Here is a 23,328-nt window from a genome sequence, read left to right as displayed (position 1 = left end):
TACTAAAGTACATTATGCAGGTAGGTACTACTGAAGAGTTGACTAGTTTCATAAATATTTGGGAAACTGTTTCCTTTTAAAAAAAAAAACAAAAAACATTTTTACTTTTTAGGAAGGTCCAGCAACTGGTATTTTTGGTGTGTGCACTTTACTTCAGTGTAGGAGAACAGGCAGAGCGAGAAGATTGGGTAACTCTTAAGGAGTAAAAGAAAGAATGCAGTTAGCATTTGTGGGAGTATTGACCATCTCCATGACAACTAACAGTTTCTTCAATCTTGGGTATAAAAAAAATGTAAAGCAAGTTTTCAAAATTCAAGGGGAAAGAGACCACAACCAGAGAAGTGCATGTTGATGCAGGAACAGTTGGTCACTCTGGACAGAGCAAATACAGTATTTCTCTTGCTCATTTTTCCCCTCTAAAATGCTACTAAACTGGATTTCAAAGGGTTTATGCTGTCAGACTCTTAACAAAGGAATAAAGGCTAGACAGAATTCAGCAGTTTGTTACATGCTTTTCTGCTGGGGGTGTAAAGCTCAGCATGACTTAACTTGCAGTGCCTTTAAGCAAGGTAGCATGAATTGTTAAATGCTGACAGACTACCTGAAGTTAACTGAGAAAGGATAGTGTAGTGCAAATGAGTTATAACAGGGGTGGATCCTGAAGGGGGTGCAGTGGCCCAGGAGCCTCTGGGGACTTTTAAAATCCCTAAAGTACATAAGAATCCCCTTGTTCCCCTCCCCACTTATCCCTGCTGCTTTCCCCTTAGTTGGAGTGGAGGGGGTAGGGGCTTCAGAGCTACTCCAGCTGGGCTGGACTCAGCTGGGAAGTGACAGGAGAGGTGGTGGGAAGGAGGGATTCCCCCTGCCTGCTCCCCAGGTGTTGGGGCAGGGTAGGGGAACTCACTCCCTCCCCTGGCCCATCTCTGCTGCTACCACGGTCACTGTTCCCAGCCCACCCCCAGCACCTGATGCAGCTTGGGGAGAAGGCACTTCAAAGCTTCCCTGCCTCCAGAACAGCTAGGAAAGCAGAAGCAACAGGAGGGGAAGAAGGGGATATGCTTTGAAGCACAGAAGGGAAATAGGGTGGGGGTGGGTTCTTACATGCTTTAGGGACTTCTTTTAAAAGTCCCCAGAAGCTAGCATGGTGTGGGGGTGTCCCTACCCAGGGGTGGGGGAAGATGCTGGAAGCAAGGGTGCAGTCAGGTTTGAGCTATTACTTCTGCACTGACAAGCATCTCTGACTTCCTGAAACTCGGCTTTGTGGGAGCTTAGTCTGAATTCTTAAGCTTCAGAGGCTCTAATTAATTCCCACCTGGAGAAGCAGAAATGTAACCAAGTCAAGAGCACCCAAATTTGCTTGTGGAGGACCTGTTCTAAAGACACTTTAGAGTCACTATGGCTTAATAAGTTGACCTCCTTCCTTTCTCAAGTGTGCTTTCCTCCCCTCTGGCAAGGTTAAATGACTCTTCTCTTTACCCAGTGCCTGAACTGGAGCATTAGAGGGCTTGTGTACCACTTAATCTCAAATATTGTAAGTATCGGTAATAGTAAAAAACATGACTTTAGCTTTCTCACATCTAGCACTTGTTCACAGAGGCAGTGCAAGTAGAGAAAGAGAAGGAAAGTTCTGGCAACGTGTTTCAAGCTCTGTATGTATGGGGCTTGATTGTTACTGGCTCATAAACTGTCTACTACAGTGTAGTACACCTTCCCTGGGCCTCTATCACATACACATTATGGTGTTTTTTTTAAAAGGTCTAAGCCAAAGCTACCCCTTTTTAAAGCCCTTTCTTTTCACGTGCAGCAGTTGAGATAGCTGCTGGTATTCCAGCCTGGCAACAGGTTGCTTGTGACCACAGGAGGACTGCAAGGGACTTGGGAGGGACAGAATACTTCCTAGTAAATATTTGATGGATCATGTGCAAACATCCACCCTGAGGAAGAGGCTGCTTCTATTAGTAATTTTACAGCTGGTCACTGTAGACTAAAAGGCAGGCTATTAAGCAGCAATGCACTTAGGATGAGCTGAAGGACAAACAGGGAAGTTAAAGATAGCTCACACATGTATAAATAAAGCTCAAGCACATCAAACCCCTGTGTGGCAGTGCTCATTCAAGTGGCCTTTGGTTGTTGAGACCCAGACCTAAAGTCTATGCAACTTTAAAAGGAAAATTAAGCTCCTGTGGTCTAAGGTCACTTTAATCCTGGGTGGAGACTCTCCTCCTTCCAATAGCATGTGAATTGGTGCCCTACAAGGCCTACAGTATTGGTGTTTGAGACAATAACATCTTTAGGCCACAGAAACACTTGCCTATTATCTTTTAGTTTCTATTACTATATAAAACTTAAGGAGTATTACAATTATTGCTGCTGACCATTTTTGCTTGGACATTATCACTCACATGAGTTGGGCCTAAACTTTAAAGTGGTTTTCCACTAAAAAAGTGTCTTGTTTGGGTCACGGCAGTAGCATCTAAGATTGAAGTAAGGTACCAAAGCTTGATTTTGCTTCCTTCACCAAGTGGATTAACAGATGTGCCTAAACCACAGCATGCTTATGCCAAGGAAGCTGCAGCTTTGTCACTTTTATCCTGTAGTACGTATACTATTAGCATGCCTCAAATTACAGAGTTAAGTCTCTGCACAAATAATGGAACTTACCACACCAGTAAAAGTGTGTTTATTTCAAACACTGAAAAAAAGTTTCATAGGAATGCACAAATTATATGATGAAACGCATGGAGCACCAGGCAGTTTCTTTAATCTTCCACCACAGCTTGTACACATTATCCCTCGCATTTCTTTCAAGCAAAAACTGACTGAATTGTTTGTCCAATCAGTTATAGCATGTGCTATAAAATTAATCTCCAGGAAATTAAAGTGATAATATTTATACACTGCATTTCCAGCCCTGGCACAGCAGTTGTAACATTTTACTCTGCTGCTTGCTTCATTGCAGTAAAGAAATGATTCCTCAGTTCAGCAGCACCACGCTTCCAGTTTAGTGTCTCTGGCCCCTCATGCATAACAGAGGTGGATGTTCTCTTGTACGCAAGGAAACTTAAACATGGCTTGAGCTGATCTCATCGGTCCAGGCTGCGCTTCTGAGCAGCTTCCGAACACACATTCCTTAGCAGGTTAATCACAGACCGAGGATCTGTGCTCTTCATGATGGCACTGCCAGACACAATCATATTTGCCCCTGCCTTAAAGAAGATAAACAACCAGCTGAATACCACAGAACAGTATCAATGATTTAGAGAACTATAATTTAAGAAATTGAGTTCATCCAGCTTTGATTTAGAAAAGGTAGAGAATTGCAGGCACAGCACTCTAGGGAGACAGGATTTTCTCCAAACAGATCTCTAGTTGCATGTTTAACAACATTCCTGTTTTAACACAGGATCTGTTTTGAACACATGGCTAAAAAGAAACTGCTCTAGTTTGTCTGGTACTAGAAACTACTGGAAAAAAAATCAGATTATATTTACACTGGGGAGTACAGGGCTGAAAATTAAACCCACAGGGCTGCTATACCTGACAACAGATGGACACAATGAGAGACTCCTAGAAAGGGGCTCTTTCAAGGGACATCATTCTTTGTTTGAAACAAAGAATTCGGGAATAACTAAAAAAAAAAATCCTTATTTCTTTTTTTAACTTACCTCTGCACACTTATGGATGGTGTCAGGTCCAACTCCACCATCCACTTCAATGTCCAAGGAAGGAAACTGTGTTCTTAGCCACTGAACCTAATGAGCAGGATATTTAAATTAATTAACCACTTGGGTAAACTGCCAGGTAGCATCTGAATGTAAAGCCATTTATAGAATTAGTGGTCACAAAAATCTCACCTCATTTCCCCATTACCACCCAGAGTCCAAAAGCTTTAGTTCTATTTAATTTGAAGTAATCAAGCATACCTTTGGCATCATATCTTCCATAAACTTCTGCCCTCCAAATCCAGGTTCCACTGTCATCACCAATGCCATATCTATCTGGTTGGCCCACGGTGCTAAATATTCAACTGTAGTCCCTGGTTTGATAGCTAAACCAACCTATGGAAGGTAGGAAAGACAGATGAAACGCTTCTGTAGAATAACTGCATACACAGCTGTGCTCGCTACCACAGTCCTAATAAAAATATATGAGCACCCGCCATTTTAAAAGAAGGTAGAACATTTTGTGGGATCAATTAAGGCAAAAACTGGTTTAATCAAATACAACCTATATTCAGTTCCTATTAGTAGTCAGTATGCCTACAAGAATATTATGGCTGAGACCTCACTGATCTTTACTTTGTCTTACCCATAACCTACACAAACTCCAACAACCTAGCTTCAAAGCTAATGAAAAAGGCACTCGCTTAAAAACATTCCTCACCTTCATTCCATTTTCTCGAATGTCTTTGATTAATGCCCCTGGATTGTCTGTAGCTTCTAGATGAAAGGTGTACTGGTTTGCACCTGCCACAGCCATTGGTTTTACCCACTGCTCTGGTTTGGCAACCATCATGTGCATATCTGAAAGGAATTGAGTAGATTAAGAGCATAAAAAGGAAAGACTCAGTGGGCCCAGACAGTAATGCATGTGCCATCTAATTCATAATCCATCTCAGCATATGTGGAGCTATTGCTGAGGATGCTGTGAATGCAAACTTATGCAAAAGAAAGCACATTCAAAGCACATGCTTCTAGCCCCAAAAACTAGCAACCACCCCAACTGTCGATACGCAAAGAAATACAGAATACAAATCAAAACGGGTGTTGTGTGGGTTTAAGAACTACTTGAACTTAATCACAACCACTAAATAACACTCACTAACAAGCTGGGCATGTGTCCTAAAGTAAAAGCAATAGCCCACATAATACAATAGCCCATACAATACCGTCTGATATTAAGTAGAGGTGCAACAATATATCGGTCCAATATCGGATCAGCACCAATATAAGGAAAACTGACTGCATCAGAAATCAGCCTGACATGGCCGATAATTTGGCCGATAAATGGGGCGGTGGCTCCTGCTGCTGTGTGCACTCTGGGAAGGCATGGGGCTGGCATATGTCCCCAGATCGGCATGGGGTGGGACAGGGTGGGCTGCAGCTGTGGGCTGAATGAAGCCTGGTAGTGCTGGGCTCTTGGCACATGGGGGCTGTGCTCAGTGTGGGCCGCAGTGGTGCTGGGAGAGGCTGCAGCCACCCCAAATTTCACCATACCCCCCCCCGTAGCGCACCTCCCAGTGCCACTACCACCCGGCCTCAGCGCAACTCCCACATGCCAGGAGTACAGCCCCAAGCACGGCACCCGTACACCAGGAAGAGCCCAAATGCTGCCAGACTCAACCCGTGGCTGCTGCCCACCCTGCCCCTGCACAGATCTGGGTCACATGCTGGCGGCCGTGCCTCCTGGGGTATGCACAGTGGTGGGAGCCATCCTCCCTGCCATGCTCTGCACTCCCTGGATGAGCCATGGCTTGGCCCTGCCCTGGCTGGGCAGCGCCTGCCTCAGCCTCACACCCTCCCCAACCGCAGGGGGCGCTGATCTGCCCCCCACACCCGACTTACCACCTGGAGGCAACTGTATTGGGTATCAAATTGGGATTGGCCAATATGCCAATTTAAAAATCGGTTATCGGTATTGGCCCCCAAAATCTCTATCCATGCACCGCTAATTTTAAGAAAAGTTTAAAAGGTCACCATACTTCAGTGGATTTTCATTTGGCCGGAAGTACGTGGTGCTGTGCTGTTCCCGCAGGGGACAGGGACCGGGACGGGGACCTGGGCCTCCGCGCCGGCCCAGCGGGCTCCCCGCCCGCGCACGACGGCGCCTCACCAAAGGGCAGAGCGGAGCCAGGCCTTGCCCATGACCCGCCCGGCGCCGGGGGCGGTGGCCGCGCGGGTTCGGGACACACGCGGCCCGCAGCGGAGCCATGGGCGGACGCGGCGCCGCGGCCGGGCTGGGGACAAGCTCTTACCGAAGAAGGGCGCCTGGCCCAGGCGATGGCGCAGGCTCTCCACCACCGGGTGCCCGAACGTGATGTTGGGGACGAAGTGCCTGGAAAGAGGACAGCGTTAAGGGGGAGTGGGGGGGGGCCACCGCGGGGGACGGGGGGGGGGCCCGGGCGCCCGCCGGAGTTACCCGTCCATTACATCCAGGTGCAGGTAGTCTGCCCCGCAGTCCAGCATGCGCGCGCACTCCGCGCCCAGCGCCGCCAGGTCGCTGTTGAGGATGGACGGGCCGACCCGGCACCCCGACGCCATGTCCGCCCTGCGCCTTTCCGCACCCACGGCGCATGCGCAGCCGCCCAGCGCCGCGGCCTCTGGAGGGCGGGGTTCTGCAGCCGGCGCTGGTGGGACTCCCCGCCCCACAATACACCGGGGCGGGGGCGGCGCGGCGACCTCGCCCTGACCCGGCGGGGGGAGCGGCGGCAGGCGCGGACCGAAAAGCGGGGGGGGCGGTGCTCTCTGCCCGAGCCTGAGCCCGGTTCCTGGGTCTGTGTCGTCACCGGCCGGGCAGGCACCCCCGTGGCTCTGGCAGGCTAAGCAAGCAGGTGAGGGCCGAGCTGCCCCCAGCCGCCATGACTGCGGGGCGAAACCTGCGCCAAGGGGCGAAGCGCTCTCAGGCCCAGCGGGCCCCAGCCTCTGGCCTTGTGGGCGCTGGGCGTCCAGGGAGGCGCAAGCGCCAACACCAACGCCAGGAAGCTAACCCTCCCCGACTGGCAGGGGGTCTGCCCGAATCGGCATCTGCCTGTTGAAAGCAATCGGGGAGATTTCAATAGGATATTTTAAGAAAATAAATTAATACAACACATTCGCAGAAGTCATACCGAAGTTCATTCACTGTTAAAACATAACAGCGTCACCCGATCTCGTTTTCCTTTCCCTTGGCAGCGTCATGACCGGATAGGTAACGCGCAGCACCGTTAATGACCGTGTCAGGCTGGGGGAAGAAATCTCCCCGAGTAGCTTCAGAGTCAGCAACCCTAGCGAACTGCCCGCTGCCGCGGCCCAAGACAGCTCCTGGGGTCCGCTCCGCGTGGCAGCCCCAGAAGCAGCAAACAGGCGTCCCCTCAAATAAAACTCCCACCATGTTAAATATTCATAGATGTGTTTTATTATTTGTGCATATTCAAACATAACATCTTTCATAAACATAATTTAGACATCTCTATGTTACCCACGGTCTTTGGTCATTTCATATACATCATCTTCACAATTAGGTACTTTGGGGAAGGACAGTAGATGATTTTTCTCCTTTTAGATCTAAAAGAGTCAGGCTTTGTAATTCACCAAGTCATTTTGAAAGGTCATCTTACTAAAGGGGACTTTCATTCTCCCGTTGCGCACATCATGAGAACGAATTACAACATGCATAATGCAGAGGATTTACATTAATTTGACATTTTTTATCCAGTTCCATGTATGCAAGTTTACCTTAAACATACAAAAGCTGATTAATTTCAAAGCAAATTTATTCCCTCTGTTTGGTTTAGCAAGATAGCTTTCCTTTAGTTGCAACATACAAGACTACAACACTTTTTGATATTTCTTCCCAATTTCCAAATGCCTGCTTGATTGCCCTGAGATCATACTTTAATAACATATCTACTTGTTCGTGGATGTGAAAATTGGTGTAACTGGTTTCTTTGCCAATATTTTGTTTCCTGCCCGTTGCCCCAAATATTTCTTTGGCAATGGAAAGCTGAAACACTTTAAAGCTTAAGGTTTGTTCAAATTGCAAAGGGGATGCCCTACTTTGGGCTGGAACTACTCATTTTATGAAGTAAGAGTTGAACTCAATGACAGTTTCTAGGTTTTAGTGGGTTTTTTAAACTTGGTGGATAAATGACTAAAATTTATTTCAAGACTACACCATTTCTCCCTCTCCTCCTGATACAGTTTTCCTTCAAAATGTAGGCAATAGTATTATTTAAAGTACATCCTGCAACATTCTTATGCACATTTAAAAACATATAAATCCACTGAGACATTAAGCACAGTTAAGGTCACATTAACAGGATACAAGAACATACAAATGGATTACACTGAAAGGTCCCAGTATAAGGATACTCCCTATATAAAAGGCTGCTTTGGGGGTGGATGATGTTTGGCGAGGCACATATTACAGATAACAGATTAAATTCTCACAAATTTTGCATCCCAGCGAAGTATGATAACCTCACATAGCAGGTTGACAGCCTTTTAGAAAGGGAGACCTGTATAATGTTGTACAAAAGGATTAAACACGAATCCTTGTTTTTTAATTACTCTCTATTTGCAGAACATTTATCAGCCTAGGCATAGTTTGTCTTTAATCCTTTGAACAACCACAAGTTAGGACAGGATGCTGAGGCAACAGAACAAAACAAAACACTGACAGACACCTGTATAGCCCAGACATTTGTTGAAGACATGCACTTAAGGCCTCTAACACTAATTAAGCAGCATCATTTTTTTTCACAGCAGAAATATATACCAGTCACTTCATAGAGATACTGAAAAAGCACAGAATCTACTAAAGTATATATGTATGCACCTTATTAGTACAATATTAAGTGCAAACTAAATGAAAATAAACTACACAAGAACATAGACAGACTGGTTAAGCCTGTCTGGTCAGTAGCTTAATAATCTTCTAATAAAATTATAGCCATCATCTGGGCCACCTGAATAATGTAATGTTTAATTCTCTGATAACATCATTTATACACTGCATTGTTTTCTTGGACTTCAAAAGAGGCATTTTTTAGTCCTTTTTATGGCTTACTGAGATGGATTCAGCTTGTAAAAGCAGGAAACCTTAATGAAAACATGTATCACAGATACTGAATTTTGCACAATAAATCAGTTATTTCCCTATGATTAGAACAGAATATCATGGCAAAGCTTCTACCTCACAATAATGTAAATACTTTTTATTATCAGCTTAACAAGTAAGTCACTCTTTCAAAATTCATGGTGGGTGGGGCGCTATATATATTGTGTTTCAGTCATTTACCAGTTTACCTGCAAGATTTTCTCCCCAGCAGCCGGATAACCCAGCTTTACTTCGAATCTGAAAGTGAAGCTCCGTGCTCTCTCATTTGTATGTCATTAATGATACAAATTCTGCCTTTGACGTTTGATAATGATTGTGATGATGTCCAAGCTAGACAAGCATTCAGTGCACTCTCCTATAGATAGATGGTATGGTCTCTGAGTTCTGAGAGAAGTTGAAAGTAGTAACACATATTTTGGTCAGACATGAACATAGTCATCATTCAGAATAACCATGAGAAGCAGATCTATGTGGAATAAGAAGCTGCCATTTTTACATAGCCATTTTGTTGGCAATAAACCCATTGTAAGGTTGCCTTTTTACTCTGTACAGTTAAGGTCTAATCCTGCAAAGTGACAAGCGCTTCCTGAGAGGTGCCAAGTGCCTTCAGTTTACACTGATGTCAATAGTGGCAGAGGGGGCTTAAAACTTGTGATCTGGGCCTTAAGTGACCTCAGAAAAAAAATAACAATTGTTGTCATCAGGTTATCTGCTGTATGTGTCTGAATAATATAGAAGGCCAAATTCTGTACTTAGATGCACATACAGGGCCCTCACAGACCTTGCATATATAGAAAATAAGTACACATTGGTCTGAAATAGCAGAAGCCAGAAGTCAGTTATACAGATAATTTAAATGAATGAAACGAAAACCTGGAAAGTAATAAAACAAAAAAGCAAGGGTACCAATCCATTTTAGAAATATTTTACAGTTATTTAAGAAAATACATGAGTTTTTTTGTATCGTTCTTTCTCTAACACAAGGGTTTTTTTTATTTAACTTGAGTCTAAATTATGGCTCTTGAAGAGGTAAAAAGATTCTACTTTTTAGAAATCTTCAAAATGATTTTAAATAACTTTACTATGCATAATAATGCCACGCTTAGAAGTTCTGATGTCTCATTCTACAAAGATAACTGAAAATGCATTACATGGACACAGGTATCCAGGTTGTAGCTGTATTGATCTAGAGGAAAAAGCAATCAAGACTCATGATAGAGATGCTATCTTTTATTAGACCAACAACATTTTTGCAAAATTTCTGCAATTAAAGACTTTTTTTGCAAAAATCTTGTTGATCTAATAAAAAAAATCATCTCTACCATGAGTCCTGATTGCTTATATGAACACATGCACATAACTGGGCATTGCTTATGATATCTTGGTATGTCTCTCAGTTGTTTTGCAATTTTTCTGTAAAGCCAATGGCTAAATCAATGCTTCAGTATAATTCTGTGATCCTGTAGCACAGGCCATAAAGTACCCATGACTTTAGTCAATTCCCAAAGGGAACACTATGTATGTATAAATGTTATGCAGGTATATCTAACTAAATATACAGAGTCATAAATACTGCATATAGTTATATACATACATAGAGTACAATCTTTCTAAATACAATCTTTGTGCACATAAAATATATTCTTTCATCAAGTTCATCTCCTGCAATACATTTTCTGATTTCCAGTGTATATATCACAATGTGAAAATATGGATTATAAATATTTACTTAAAATATGTGTTTCCAAGTGCATCCAGAATAGATATTTGCATCATTGAAGTCCACACATTCTGTATTTTTTTACAATAAAGACAAATTGCTTAATACATTGCAATTGCATTTAATATATAGTACTACTTATACCATCTATAGACTAGTCACCCCCTGCCCATCTGTATTTAGCCTCGACCTTGAGGGATCGCCAACAATTTAAATGGACAATTTAAATGGATTTTAAATAAATATAGGGTACATAAATATTCTATATAAATATAGGGTATATAAATACCCTACATAAATAGCCTATATTTGCACACAGCATGTGCATTCTTTCCTACAGAATGTGCTTTATTTCATTTTGAGGAGCGAATATTTGTATAGTCCTAGGGTAATATCTTGCAGAGTGCAATGAAACCAAGGGACAAAAGTAAACACAGCTAACGCCTACAGAGCTAAAATGTATCTTTCTAATCACTGAATGGTATTTGTCATTGCTATGGGGATTAGATAATATGATCACAATCTTATTTTATTTAAACAATCTTTAGAACTATATTCGTTGTCAGCATTTTGACTGTCAACGTTTAGTCATGCCAGTCTTTGATTCGTATACTAGAATAACCCTTCCAAAATTACAAAAATAAACTTTGGGGTGCAACATTAAGGTGGCCAACCTGAAAAAGGTTGTTCTTTTCTGTCTGGTACTTTGAAATAATCTGTTTTACTGGTGAAGCTGCTGACTGCAGCAGAATTTCAAGACATCAGGGTTCTCTGAATCAGATATGTGCCTTGGGCCCTGAGAAGCATTCTCTGGTCTTTGTAGTCTTGCTCTGAACCTAAGTGGATTTATCAAAAGAAAAAGGTTGGCTCTTATTTTCTAAAACACATTTACTTGTCTATATTAAACAGGCCGTTATGTATTTCCTCTGTCGGTTGTAAAGTGCTCTTTTAAGTAGTAAGAAACAATGTGGAGAAGGTCCATTTTCTCTAACAAGACTCTACATTCTCTTTCCTCCCCGTTACTGCAGTGCCCAGTCGTTTAAACATGGGACTCATCCAGGTCAACATCAGTCTCCCCAAGCTCAACATGTGTGTAGGTGAAGTGACTAGAAAGAAGAGGATTCTCCATCCCATTCTCTTCACTGATGTGAAGGACAGTGTCTCCATGCTGCAGCAAGCTGGTAGTCTCTAGACCTGTGAAGTCTTCAGTGTCAGACAGTTGTGTGGCGCTGTGTGCTGGTCCTGGCTTGGACTCCAAATCCTCCTCTTTGTCTTTTTCCTTCTCTGCAGAAAGTGCCTCAGTCTGGAATCAAAAGAGCTTCTAGTCAGGTTTAAACTTACAGAAAGAGAGAGAGAAGGAGAACAAAAAAATGGTTCAAAAGAGCACATGCAAAATATTTTCAGACTTGTTTACTTAAAAAGACAAAATTGCAAGTGCCTTTTAGTTTCAACATCCAGATATTTAAATATCATAAACCTAAACTTTAGGGAGTTTTTTTCCGCCTGCTTCATATATCAGATTTGTAGTAAAAATTACAAGGTCATCTTGGTTACCAGCCAGATAGGACTTAAAGTTCTTTCTTGTTTCCCATTTAATTTTGAAATTACATATTAAAAGTCAGGTTTTTCCATTCTTTTTGTTGATTCCCAAGAACATGTACCCCTGATGGACCAGATACAGAGATATCATTAAAAAAAAAAAGATTTTTATGCCACTAGGCCTCTTCTAACCTCTGGATTACCAGTTGTAATCTTTGCACCATAATATACTCCTATCAACAATTTTTAACAGCTAATTTATTTCAGCAATGACTGCAGGGTAAACAGGTTGTTGCAAAGCTTGATACTTTTGTTGTTACAGTAATATTTTTATAAAAATCTTTCAATGATGCACATGTTTACCCCAGCCCCAGCCCCAGCTCCAAAGAGCAGCAAGGTATTGGTAGAAGGATGTGCGCACATAGCTGAAGAAACAGGAGGAAGATATAGGATTAATCCAGCCAAGGAAATGCATTAGTGAAATTCTAATGGAAGTTGAAAGAATTAAGACAAATGTCTGGAAGTCGGTCATTTAAACAACCCGTAGTGCAGCTGGTGACCTCAGTCGAAAGAAAACAAAATAAATTTGTATCTTTGCTCCCCGGCTATGTCCCTTTATGTCCACCAGTGATATTTTGCATTAGACATTTTTACTATTTTTTTGTTTACTTCTTTAAAGGACAAGAACATGACCAATGTACCTGGCTGGTGGGCTGGTGGAGATCAGCCACAACAATGGCAGGAGAAGAGGTCAGGACAGGTTGATTCACAGCTTCCTGCTTGCTGACTTGGGCAGGGCTGCTTCTGCTGCCAGCCAGCTGCTGGGCTACCACTGGTGTGGCATCTGCTGTTGAGGGTGCTGTTACATCTGTCTGAGCTTCAGTGAAAGTCACTGATCGCTTTTGATCCACTGTAGTGCCAGGTGTAGGAGAACAAACACAAAAACACTCCAACTTAGGAAAAATAAGACTATAACTAACACTTTTTTTTGTATATATTGTGTCTATTTCCAAAGCAATTAAATTGACTTTAGCTTCAGAACTCCTGTGTGAGTGAGGTATTATCATCCTCATTCAGATAAGGAAATTGAGAACATATGCTTAAGTGACACACCCTAAGTTTTATAGGGAATCTGTAGCATATCTGGGAATAAAAATCAGGACTTGTTGACACACTTTCTTATACCTTCGCTAGAAAACAGACTAGTGAAAATAGAGAGCATGCAGCATGTAGTCACCAAAACTGAAATTTACCCAGTGGAGTTAATACCCCAGCTCTTGCTTTTAATAATGTTTGGGCACATCTACACGTTATTAATGCACTTCAGGTGATGCACATTAAATCCAATACCTCCACTGGGGAGGTACAGTAAAATTCCTGTTTTCCAGCATTCTACTGGCCGGCACCACACCACCATCCATCACCCCACACCACCGCCACGTGCAGCACCCGCCCCCCCCGCGGCTGCTGTCCACCACCCCCCGCTGCCACCACTGCATGCAAGCCCTGACCTCCAGCTTTGGTATTTTTAGATAACCAGCATTTTTACATTACGAGCACCCAGCATTCCCCACTCATGCCAGATAACAGAGATCTTACTGTACTAGAAAAAGGTGCATTAGCCTAGTTTAATGCACATTAGCTAAAGAGCACTTGTTTGTGATGCTTTAATGCACATTAAAATAGGCTAACAGTGCCCTTTGATAACAATATAGGGTTTATACATCTCCAACAACATTGTCAAGCTAACATTAGGCTGGCTTGCTGAGAACATGATTTCCACATGGACTTCAAAAACCTCTTGCAGGCTTCATGAGGTGCAGACTACAGCCGCTTGCCTTACTTAGTGGCTTTAGCAGCAGAAAGCACGTAGTGCTAGTGTTCTAAAGACTGAACTGGCTCCTCTGTTTTTGCCCCACATGCAGTTTTTAAAGGCCTATCCAATTTAGGTCTGAGGTATATAATACATTTCCTCTTTTACAAGTGTTTTACCGAGATATGTCAGTCACACAGACTAGCAGTCTCCAGACATGCAATTCTGGGTGCCACTGTGCATGTCTACAGATGCATTAACACACAGTGGTTCCTGCGCATTCAGCTCAGCACCTGTAATAACAGGTACTAACTAAATGCTCAGTAACCGGCGCTACTACACAGTAGCACCAGCACATGCATGTTAGGTGATATTACTGTGTAGTAGACTAATTCCATTGTGCAGTACCATGGGTTTTTCCCACACTCTAATGTGCAATAGAATTAATTCCAAGCATCTCGTGTAAACACACACTAATGGGGAATTCATAATAGAGAAGATTTAAATTTTAAATCTTCTACCTTTGGGTGAAAACATAATTCAGTGTGTATGTCCACCCATATCTTGCCTTTGGAGAAACTAACAATTTTGTGGAAGTAATTTTTCTGAGGTGAGTATATGTCCTCCAAAAACTGTACTGAAGCCAGAAAATACACTTCACATAGGCTAATGAAGAACAAGTAGCAGTAACTTTGAAAACCTGGAGTGGACATGATATAGTGAAAGGCTTACATTTTAATCCCGCAAGCCATCCAATGCTTGTTATGAAAACTCTACAGGAGACATGCTTAGGTTCATTGCAAACCTAGCTAACACATCCTTAAAGGAAAAAGCAAAACAAAAAAACCCCCAAAGCAGTAGTTGCCTCACCACTTGGTTTTGTTTTTGGCTGTATGCTTCGACGAGTTGTTGAAAGTCGAGCCCCATGACGGTTACGAGGTTCAGTTTGGGTCTTCTGACGTGACAGAAGAGGCCTTCGAAGCTAAAGAATAGAATGAAGAATAATATTACACCAAGCAGATACTTGTGTATAACTGAAGCATTCTTCTCTAGGAGATTAAGTCTTGCCATTTATGTAAGACTAGTATGTCAACTCGTTTATCTTTTAGTGGATATACAATTTTGCTTTCTTTAATGTGGACATCATTTTACCAGTACTATAAAAGTTATGGCTGAAACATCATACTTCATGCCAATTCAGTTCTAATGCAGTGCCTTTGTTACAAATACAATAGTTATGGAAGGAAGGAATGAGAATAGTAATAGAAGGAAGAAACATACATTTGGAGATTGAAACAAAACATACCTTCTTTCTTGGTGGCTTGCTAGAACTGAATGGGTCAGGCTTGCCCAACCACTTCTTGTTAAGTCAGATAATGTTAATGGTATAATATGCACTGGGTAGAGGGAACAATAAATGGGCTGCTGGACACTGGCATAACCACGTTTGCGCCCTCCTCTGGTCTTACCTGCCTCAGGCCTCTCTTTCTCCCCAGAGGTTGCTGAAGAAGAAGATTCTGTTGTCCTGGTTCACTTTGAACACTTGCTACCCTGGAAAGTGTTAAGAGGGTTAGCCCAGCCACAGACGCACAGTGAATAATTAGTACATTCCCTGGCACTTGTGACTAGAAACACTAATGGCACAACCACTTCAAAGACAGTATATCTTTGAAGGATGGGAGAACTTATCAGTTAGGCTGCTGATCCCGGGGTTCGCACAGGAATGGGAGAAGGAATCATGGCATTCAGGACTAGGCCAGGTAGCACAGAACTGTAAAAACTGAAACTTTCAGTTTTCAGTCATTGATTGATGCATCCCATTGTTGAGCATCCACTTCCCTGCTTCCTTTGCCACATTGGTACCCACAAACAAAGGCAAGGATGCCATTTTATCTCTTGGGGTGGGGGGTGGGGATGTGAGGATCATTATAAAGGCCGTTTTCCTCCCATTTGAACTCCGCTCATTTTGTCTTTTGCCTTTAGTTGCAATTTAAATAAACAAAATGAAATATGAACACAACTGACAAAGATTTAATGCACGTAATGGGTGCATGATATATGTAAACAAGGTTTCACATTCAACACTTGCAGCCTGAAACCTCTTTGTGGCTCACGAGCAAAATAAAAACAGTTAAACATTATGTTAAAAATCTTAAAGCATTCATTTTGTTTTTAATAGGTTGTCAACAAACTGAATCTCTATGTTAAAAAATCAAGCAGTCTGAACAATCAAGGGGACTCTCCTTACATCGTTAAGCAGCCTACACCACTTTTTCCTCAATCAACTTAATGTTGGTGTAGCAGATTCCCCCCTACCCTCCCTCTTCTTTTCACAATCCTGAAGTCCTCCCAGGTTTGTCACAATTAAAGCAGGCAACAGTCACAAAATGGCTTGATTGAAAAAACCGAATCTGAGACACATACGGTTACAATGGTAAGTAACATTTAGATGAACTTCTTTTAAATGGGACAGCTGCTTATTTGGGACAAAATTAAATCCAGTGAGGTATGCATCCCAATTAAGCAGCTTCTAGCTGTATTTAATATGCATTGCTGAATATTCAGTACTACAGTACATTCTGGTTTTGGCATGCTTTTATCTATAGGGGGAAGGGGGGATATTCCTGTTCTTTTGAATTTTCCTGGGCTTTGCCACCTCCTTTGGAGAAGGTAAGAGCCTCTAAGAGAAGTGAAGCTTGTTCTACAGACTTATGCATACTGGAAGAGAAAAAAATGGAGCTAATACCTTGGCAGGTTTACTATAGCTACACTACTGGAAAAGTGGTTTTGCTGAGCACAAAGAGAGAACACCCTCCTCTGGGCATATTCTCAATATTTGCATGTGATTTCCATATGGTTTACATACAAAACATTCTGAATATCAAGAAAAGACTATCCCTGTATGAATGGCACAGTCCTCGAAGCTACTTCCAGTTGGCAGCATTGCATTCTTGACCCAGACAACGGCTTTACAGCACGTGCAACTGCTTGGAATCCAGTAAACTCCAGAAGTGACACTTTCTGAAGCTTCCTAAGGCCGAGAGGATGCATTTACATTTTTTCCCTTGGGTTTGACATGCCTAGTGCTTGAAATTGTAGGGAAATTGTTAACTTTCTGTTTCTAGATTACTGCAAACCTTGCTCCAGGAAATTTTAAGAGACTTAAGATATATATCCATATGTGAATAATTTTAAGTGGAAAATAAAATCAAACTTATTTTTTAAAGGTTGCAAAATATATTTTAAAGCGGTGCTGCAAGAGAATTGGCTATTCAACTAAGCGGCTAACTACCATAAAGTTATGGTAAGATGGTTCTTGCAGTTTCTGTGGAAGAATGATGTCTGTTAGTTCTGTCAATGGAGAGGCTGATCTCTGTAGGAAAGACTAAAGTTACATTCAGTTTAAATAACCTATTATTTACAGTAGTGGAACTTATACAAATGAGCATCATGCAAACACTTTGAGAACCTCATTAATCAAGGATGGCACATGATTCCTGTAGACATGACACAGACATGAGGGGGAAAAATGATTCCCATGAACAGATCTGTGCATTAAAGACAAGCTATGAAGAGACAAGTGACAGGCTGGACTTAGCTGCTTTTCCCATCTTGCATTCAGGGCTTAAGCCTGCCTTACAACACAAGTGAGACAAGGTTAGCATTCTAATGGATATGTGTCTCCATCAAAGACACATTGCACAAGCTGGTATAATTCAAGTTGAGCATAGACTGGGGAGGTCCATTGCTGGCAAACAGTGAGAAGCACAACAGTGGAGATGAACAGAGATGCCTGCACCACCCTAATGTGACTGTCCTTTATCCCTTTCTCCTTTTACACTGATTCACCCAAATTTAGTAAGGAAGAAAGAGAAACAACTGCGAATTTAAGATGAATAATTGAATTTCCCGGCAGCTTCGATTCCATCATGGTTTGTTTTCTTCCCTGCAAGAGCACCAACCACCTTGTTTCTATGAAAATGAGTACCCTAGGGACTGTTGATGCATGCATACTCTCCTTCCTTTTCTGCCTTTCAATGTCTGCTAAACACAGCCAAGAGCGTACTATTTTGCTGCTCTTGCCTTATATTCAGGAGGTCAGTTCACAGGAATTATGTCGAGCAGTTCTAAATCCAATTCCATTTCAGATAACAATTTATTCCTCCTCTTTTGTGAAAATGGGATCAGATATAAGATTTTTGTTACACTGCATAAACCAGATTTATCTGGGGAGAACACAGCTGGAAACGTCCCCATCCATCATGACTGGTGCTCGGTCACTCACTGCATGCCCACGACAGGCGATGCGTCTTCCTAATCATGTTACTTCCTTCACAAGGTTAGGACAGAGACAGACAAACTAACAAGAATTCATGGATGCTTGTTGTCAACACTGCAACAAATGTTGGTCCAGTGTAACACTCAAATCATAGTGAAATAACTTTATCAAATTGGTATTTATAGTAAGATAAACAAGAAATAATGAAGCAAATAAATGTGTGACAGAGGAAAACAAAAACCAGAAAGAGCAAGTAAATATTTTTAAAACAATATTAAATGTATTATAGTCACTGCCAAAAATCCTGGTAATATCTTGGTAGAAAGCATGTGCTGTACTTCTCAAGAGATTGGGAATGGCCCATGTTCCCAGTATGTCAATTGATTGTTCTGGGACAAAGGTAACTCACATTTGCTGTGAAGGACTAGCAGAGAATGGGTTAATATGTAGATTAAATCCAGCTCCCAATTTCCCAGAAGCGTTTCAGCTGTCAGAATCAGTTTAACATAAAGATATTCCTATACACTCGCTATATTCATTGGTCTAATTTTCCTTATTAATCATGATGAAAAGTTTCTTTGTGCACCAGCTTCCAATCACAGAAGTTTTCATCCTTTTCCTTTGTGCTTTGGGGAAATCTCCCCTGTTTTCTCCAGTTATAATCTCAACAAATCATGTTATGAAGAAATCTTTATCGCCTACCCCCTTCTTTCTCCATAATGTGCATATGAATGCTGTTCTCTTTCTGTCTTCATTTCTTTTATAAGTGTAGCTCTAATTGGTACATGGGCTTTACTGTTGTTTTTGTTATTGCTCTTTTCAATTATTTGAAATTCCTGCCTTCAACCATGTTTTATTTAATCTGTTATTCCATTAACCTAGGGTAAATACTACTGAACTTTGAATTTATTAGGCAATTCTAAACAGTTTTTATCCACGTATTTGAGAGCTAAAATCAAAGTTATCTAAAGAAAAATCTCAGCCTGATTTATTTAAAGCTAATGTTCCTGAATATAAGAGTGTATTTACCCTCTGCTATATCAATGATCTCCACAGTACAATAAGCAGTTATGCTGTCTGGCTGTTTTATTGCTTCTCTCCTTTAAAAGAAGAATCCAATTTACACATTTAAGTACATACCATACAGCTAAAACATTGCCTTTTCATCTTCTACAGAACTAAAATTATAGCCTTTTTCACAGAGATTAGATTAGCTTGCTCCACTACGTTCATTCTCTTTTAAGCTTTTGTGGCATAAAAGTGTTTCCTGCAGATGTCTGTGCCTTTCCCTGAGAAAATAAAACATCACCAGAAATATTCTTTCTGTATAAACCAACTTCCCCACACGTACCAAATGATTTTCTACTTTAGGAAAAACTCTGTAACAATGCAGTACAGGAGACAATGTCTTGTTTTTGGCAAAGGTTGACATGCTAGGATCCAATAGCAACCCACTGCATATATGTCTAAATTTCAGAGACCAAAATTAATTACGGAGTTTGACCTTGTCAACTGACTCATCTATCATAAAATACCTGGCCTTGTCATGAAGAGTTGTCATGCAGAATGACTCCCATGTAATAGCGTGAAGACATTTCACAATTAACGTTGGGATGGGACTTATTCATTAGGCCATACTGTCTTTATCTCAAACATAGCTCTCCCCAAACATAGACTAGTTAATTCTCACAAAGTGAATGCACTTAATTTCTTTTGTAGAACGGTTTCTGTTTTGTCTCAGCGTGTGAAATGTTGCTCAGTTGATTCTATCAGACAGGTGCCTTACTGATATTTTGGGAACAAAATACATTTTGCTATAGGATAACATTCCTGACTCTACCAAAGGAAAGCATCTTTTCTTGACAGCCCTTCCACATTACCACCAATCAGAGACTGATCTGTCAAGGCAAAGCACACGCAAACACAAATGACACTATGAATTATGGGGATGATCTAAATGGCAAAGCCAACAACAGACTTAATTTCCCATTTTTCAGCATAAAAAAAATGGTGAAATCTCAAAAAAAATACTATTTCACACAAGTGCCTCTCAACGTGTCCTCATCTTTAGTCTAGCAGGGTAAAATAACAAAGCAATGCAGTGTACTCTACATACCAGATTTCAGGGGTTGTGTCCTCCCAGAACAAAACAAAGGTACTCTTGGGATGAACAAAATCTTTCCCACCTAATGAGGATCACTTGAGAGGTGTGGCCACAGTAGCACAACAGTAAAAATGATGTAGCAGGCTGAACTGATGGTTAAAGGTGCAGCCCTCCCTTTGAAATCGTACAACCAACATATTTTAAAGACATGGCAATAATATTATTTGTACAAAGAACAAACTCCCCTGTTCACAAGAAGCAGGAGCTCACAAGTTTGTATTCTGTCACTGCCAGCATAATTTTGACTATCCAAAGTGTCTGTCTGAATGTTTTCTAAGGCTAGCATGTGAACAATAGTAATGCATAGTAATAAGTGGGGATTACTATAAGGACATTTATAAGGAATTGCACTCAGTAAGTAATATCAAGATTAGTATTATTAAAGAACGATAAAAGAAAATGCCTATGATCTGTACATTATTCTTATAATAGCGTTTCATGATGACAGTATTGAGAGTATAGAATGACAAATCTTTTTACAAGAATGTCTCTACACTGATGCTCGTAAAAGATTACATTTAATATCTTGTGCATACTATTTCTCATATTTTCAGAACCATAGCTAACAAGGGGAAAATCCAAAACAGACAAATATTTTAGCCCAGCGAACCTTTTTTTAACTCCTCAACATTGTTAACAATTAGAAGTTGTTGGCAATCAAAGCCGAAAACTGAAGATGGGTTGCTACACCTTTGACTTGCAGGCCTGAATATCAATGAACAACAAGAGACAGAAATGGAAAGGAGACAAAAGGTGAGTAAGAGAGACAGAGGAGATAGGGAACCGATTATTTCCCAGCACAGACACTGACAGACAGGTAGTGTTGACACTGTACCTAGAGAGGCTGCCCTCAGCGGCCAGGCCCTGGGAGTCATCGAGGACATTAGGTTCACTGCAGGAGGGGCAGGGAGATGAAGAATTTAAGGAAAGAAAATGCAAAAAGCATGCAATTGTCTCTGTTTTTAAGGAAAAAAAATATCAACGAAATAAGAAAAAGAAAAAAAAGACGGTAAAATCATTTGGTCTTGCACTGTTTCATCAGAACTTATGGCTCAAGGCACAGAAAAAAGAACATCTGCTAAATTAAATTCTGGATAAAAGACTCAATCTCTAGATGGAGGTTATGATCCAAGGACACCTCCAAATTTATACGGTACATTGCATGAGCTAGGAAGCTTGTTAATATAATAGCACTTCTTGGGAACATAAGGGTGGGAAACAGTTTTCAAAGCCATTTTTCTGACTGCATTATATTATGTCCTATTTACTTTCCACTTCATTTCATAACCTTTTCCCCTATCCCTCACACATCAGTTCTCTTACTGAGATTTGTGCCTGTAATGCTAATCTACTTTCCATGACTTGTCAAACTACACCCAAGGTCTGGTTCCATTAAAAGACTAAACCTCCTGAAAGCTTTGTCTTACACTGCAATGAATCTGTTAAGTAACAGCTGAAACATATACCAGCAAATCTGTACCCAATAATATTAATATTGCTTCTACTGCTGCATTGACTCCCTCTCCATTTCAACGTGTTGCCTCTGATGAAGCATCCAGAAGGACAAAAGTGGTTTGCTACCTTACCAGCAAGAAAGCAATAACATTACTACTAAACATTAATTAGTTTACATTTTAATACCAACAAAAAGCCAAGTGACTATTTCTTGTCCATGATGAATAAAAAGGCTATGTGACTGTGAAATATGATATCTACTAAGCCTATTCTACACATATAAAAGGAGATTTTCCCAGTAGATTACATGCTTTAAAAGGCAAAGAGTCCAAAACTATGTTGTAACTACACATTTTTTCTTAACATCACCAACCAACAAGCACTATGGCTCGTGGCTCCTTGAAGGGAATATTTCTAACAACAAAATGTAGACTTTTAGAAGATTATGCAGCATACAGCATATTGGAAATTTTGCAGCAAAACTGTTTTTTTAAAGGAAGGAAGGAAGTCAGCCAAATGAAATGGGTTTAAAAGTCAAATGAATCCTCAGAAGCCTCTTTTATGCAAACTCTTGAATACAATCTACTAGCTTGGATTTCTGCAAGTTGTTTCCCATATCTGTGTTGGTATAAACCATATCTGTTCCTTTTAAGCTGTGACATGCATCACAGTTGTTTCTAATTGAACTACAACTGAGACTGGGCTAGGCCCAGTTCCGCTTTATCTTCCTAAGCCAGTCAAGAAAGGATGCAGAAATCACGTTTCAAGGTTTGCAGAGAATGACAAATTCATCTCTATGTTCTCCCTTTGTCAAAGTTCTTTAGAAATCTGTGCCACATACAAAAAAAATAAATAAATATTGATTATGCACAAATAATGGAATTGAATTGGAAAAAAACTGTCCCTGTGGGTCTAAGACTCACATCTGACTAACAACCTTCTCCTCCTCTTCTAGTAATAGGAGGCATCTGAGATTATCTCCAGTGGACAAACAAGTTTTCCGGTTTTGAATAATGTCACAAATCCTATTTCATATTTGACATTTGCTTTTTGAGATGAGGTAATGTCCAGAGGAAAACGAGTCTGTTCTGAGATGGACACAGATTGCATTAGATTTTCCCAGTACCTTGGGATTCCTCTCTACTCATTTCAAGTGCTGTATTTAGGACCCATAAAATGAAACCTCTAAGAGTCTCAGGCACCCTAAAATCCTGCCAATGGTTTTGATATCAAATACAGTAACAGGAATGGCATTAGCAGAGAAACAATAGTGGTGCTGTAAGATTCTGAGATTGCTAGAAGGAAATGTTTCTAACAATGAAATGTGGCTCTTATGAAGATTATGCAATATAGACTGTACTGGAAGATCTTTATATCAAACCCTGCAGCCTTTACCCAGTCAAGTGCTCTCACTGATGTCAATGGAACTACTTGCAATGCATGAGTAAATACTACAGGATCAGCTTCTTAAGTTGGCACTGACTTTACCATCCCTTATTACTGAGTCACACTCAAGGTACCCTCTGTTCTTGGGATTATAT

The 23,328-nt window shown here is 41.1% G+C and overlaps 2 protein-coding genes across 3 annotated transcripts in view; both read right to left on the bottom strand.

Annotated features, from left to right (window-relative positions):
- Positions 1 to 2,664: 2,664 nt before the first annotated feature.
- RPE (ribulose-5-phosphate-3-epimerase) lies at positions 2,665 to 6,301 on the bottom strand. Of its 2 annotated transcripts, none has more exons than XM_090044907.1 (6): positions 6,139 to 6,301; positions 5,975 to 6,054; positions 4,384 to 4,523; positions 3,924 to 4,058; positions 3,666 to 3,752; positions 2,665 to 3,206 (listed from the first exon to the last, which is right to left on the bottom strand). In XM_090044907.1, the coding sequence occupies exons 1-6, from the start codon at positions 6,258 to 6,260 to the stop codon at positions 3,084 to 3,086; spliced, it is 687 nt and encodes a 228-aa protein (XP_089901033.1). In that variant the 5' UTR covers positions 6,261 to 6,301; the 3' UTR covers positions 2,665 to 3,083. The 2 variants fall into 2 exon arrangements, with proteins under 2 accessions (XP_089901033.1, XP_089901034.1); XM_090044908.1 differs by having other exon boundaries at positions 6,150 to 6,280.
- A 5,038-nt stretch (positions 6,302 to 11,339) lies between these two features.
- UNC80 (unc-80 subunit of NALCN channel complex) overlaps positions 11,340 to 23,328 on the bottom strand; it is a 196,890-nt gene continuing 184,901 nt past the window's right edge. Inside the window, exons 60-64 of the mRNA XM_090041688.1 lie at positions 21,168 to 21,224; positions 15,359 to 15,440; positions 14,760 to 14,871; positions 12,778 to 12,986; positions 11,340 to 11,840 (exon numbers count right to left, since the gene is read on the bottom strand). Of these exons, the coding sequence (XP_089897814.1) occupies positions 11,577 to 11,840; positions 12,778 to 12,986; positions 14,760 to 14,871; positions 15,359 to 15,440; positions 21,168 to 21,224 (724 nt within the window). The 3' untranslated portion in view covers positions 11,340 to 11,576. The remainder of the gene's footprint in view (positions 11,841 to 12,777; positions 12,987 to 14,759; positions 14,872 to 15,358; positions 15,441 to 21,167; positions 21,225 to 23,328) is intronic.

This window comes from Crocodylus siamensis, chromosome 4 (assembly GCF_052110815.1).
Source record: "Crocodylus siamensis isolate JL-2025a chromosome 4, ASM5211081v1, whole genome shotgun sequence".
NCBI lineage: Eukaryota > Metazoa > Chordata > Crocodylia > Crocodylidae > Crocodylus > Crocodylus siamensis.
The sequence above is the reverse complement of the archived record's forward strand: the minus strand, read 5'-3'. Positions and strand labels throughout refer to the sequence as shown.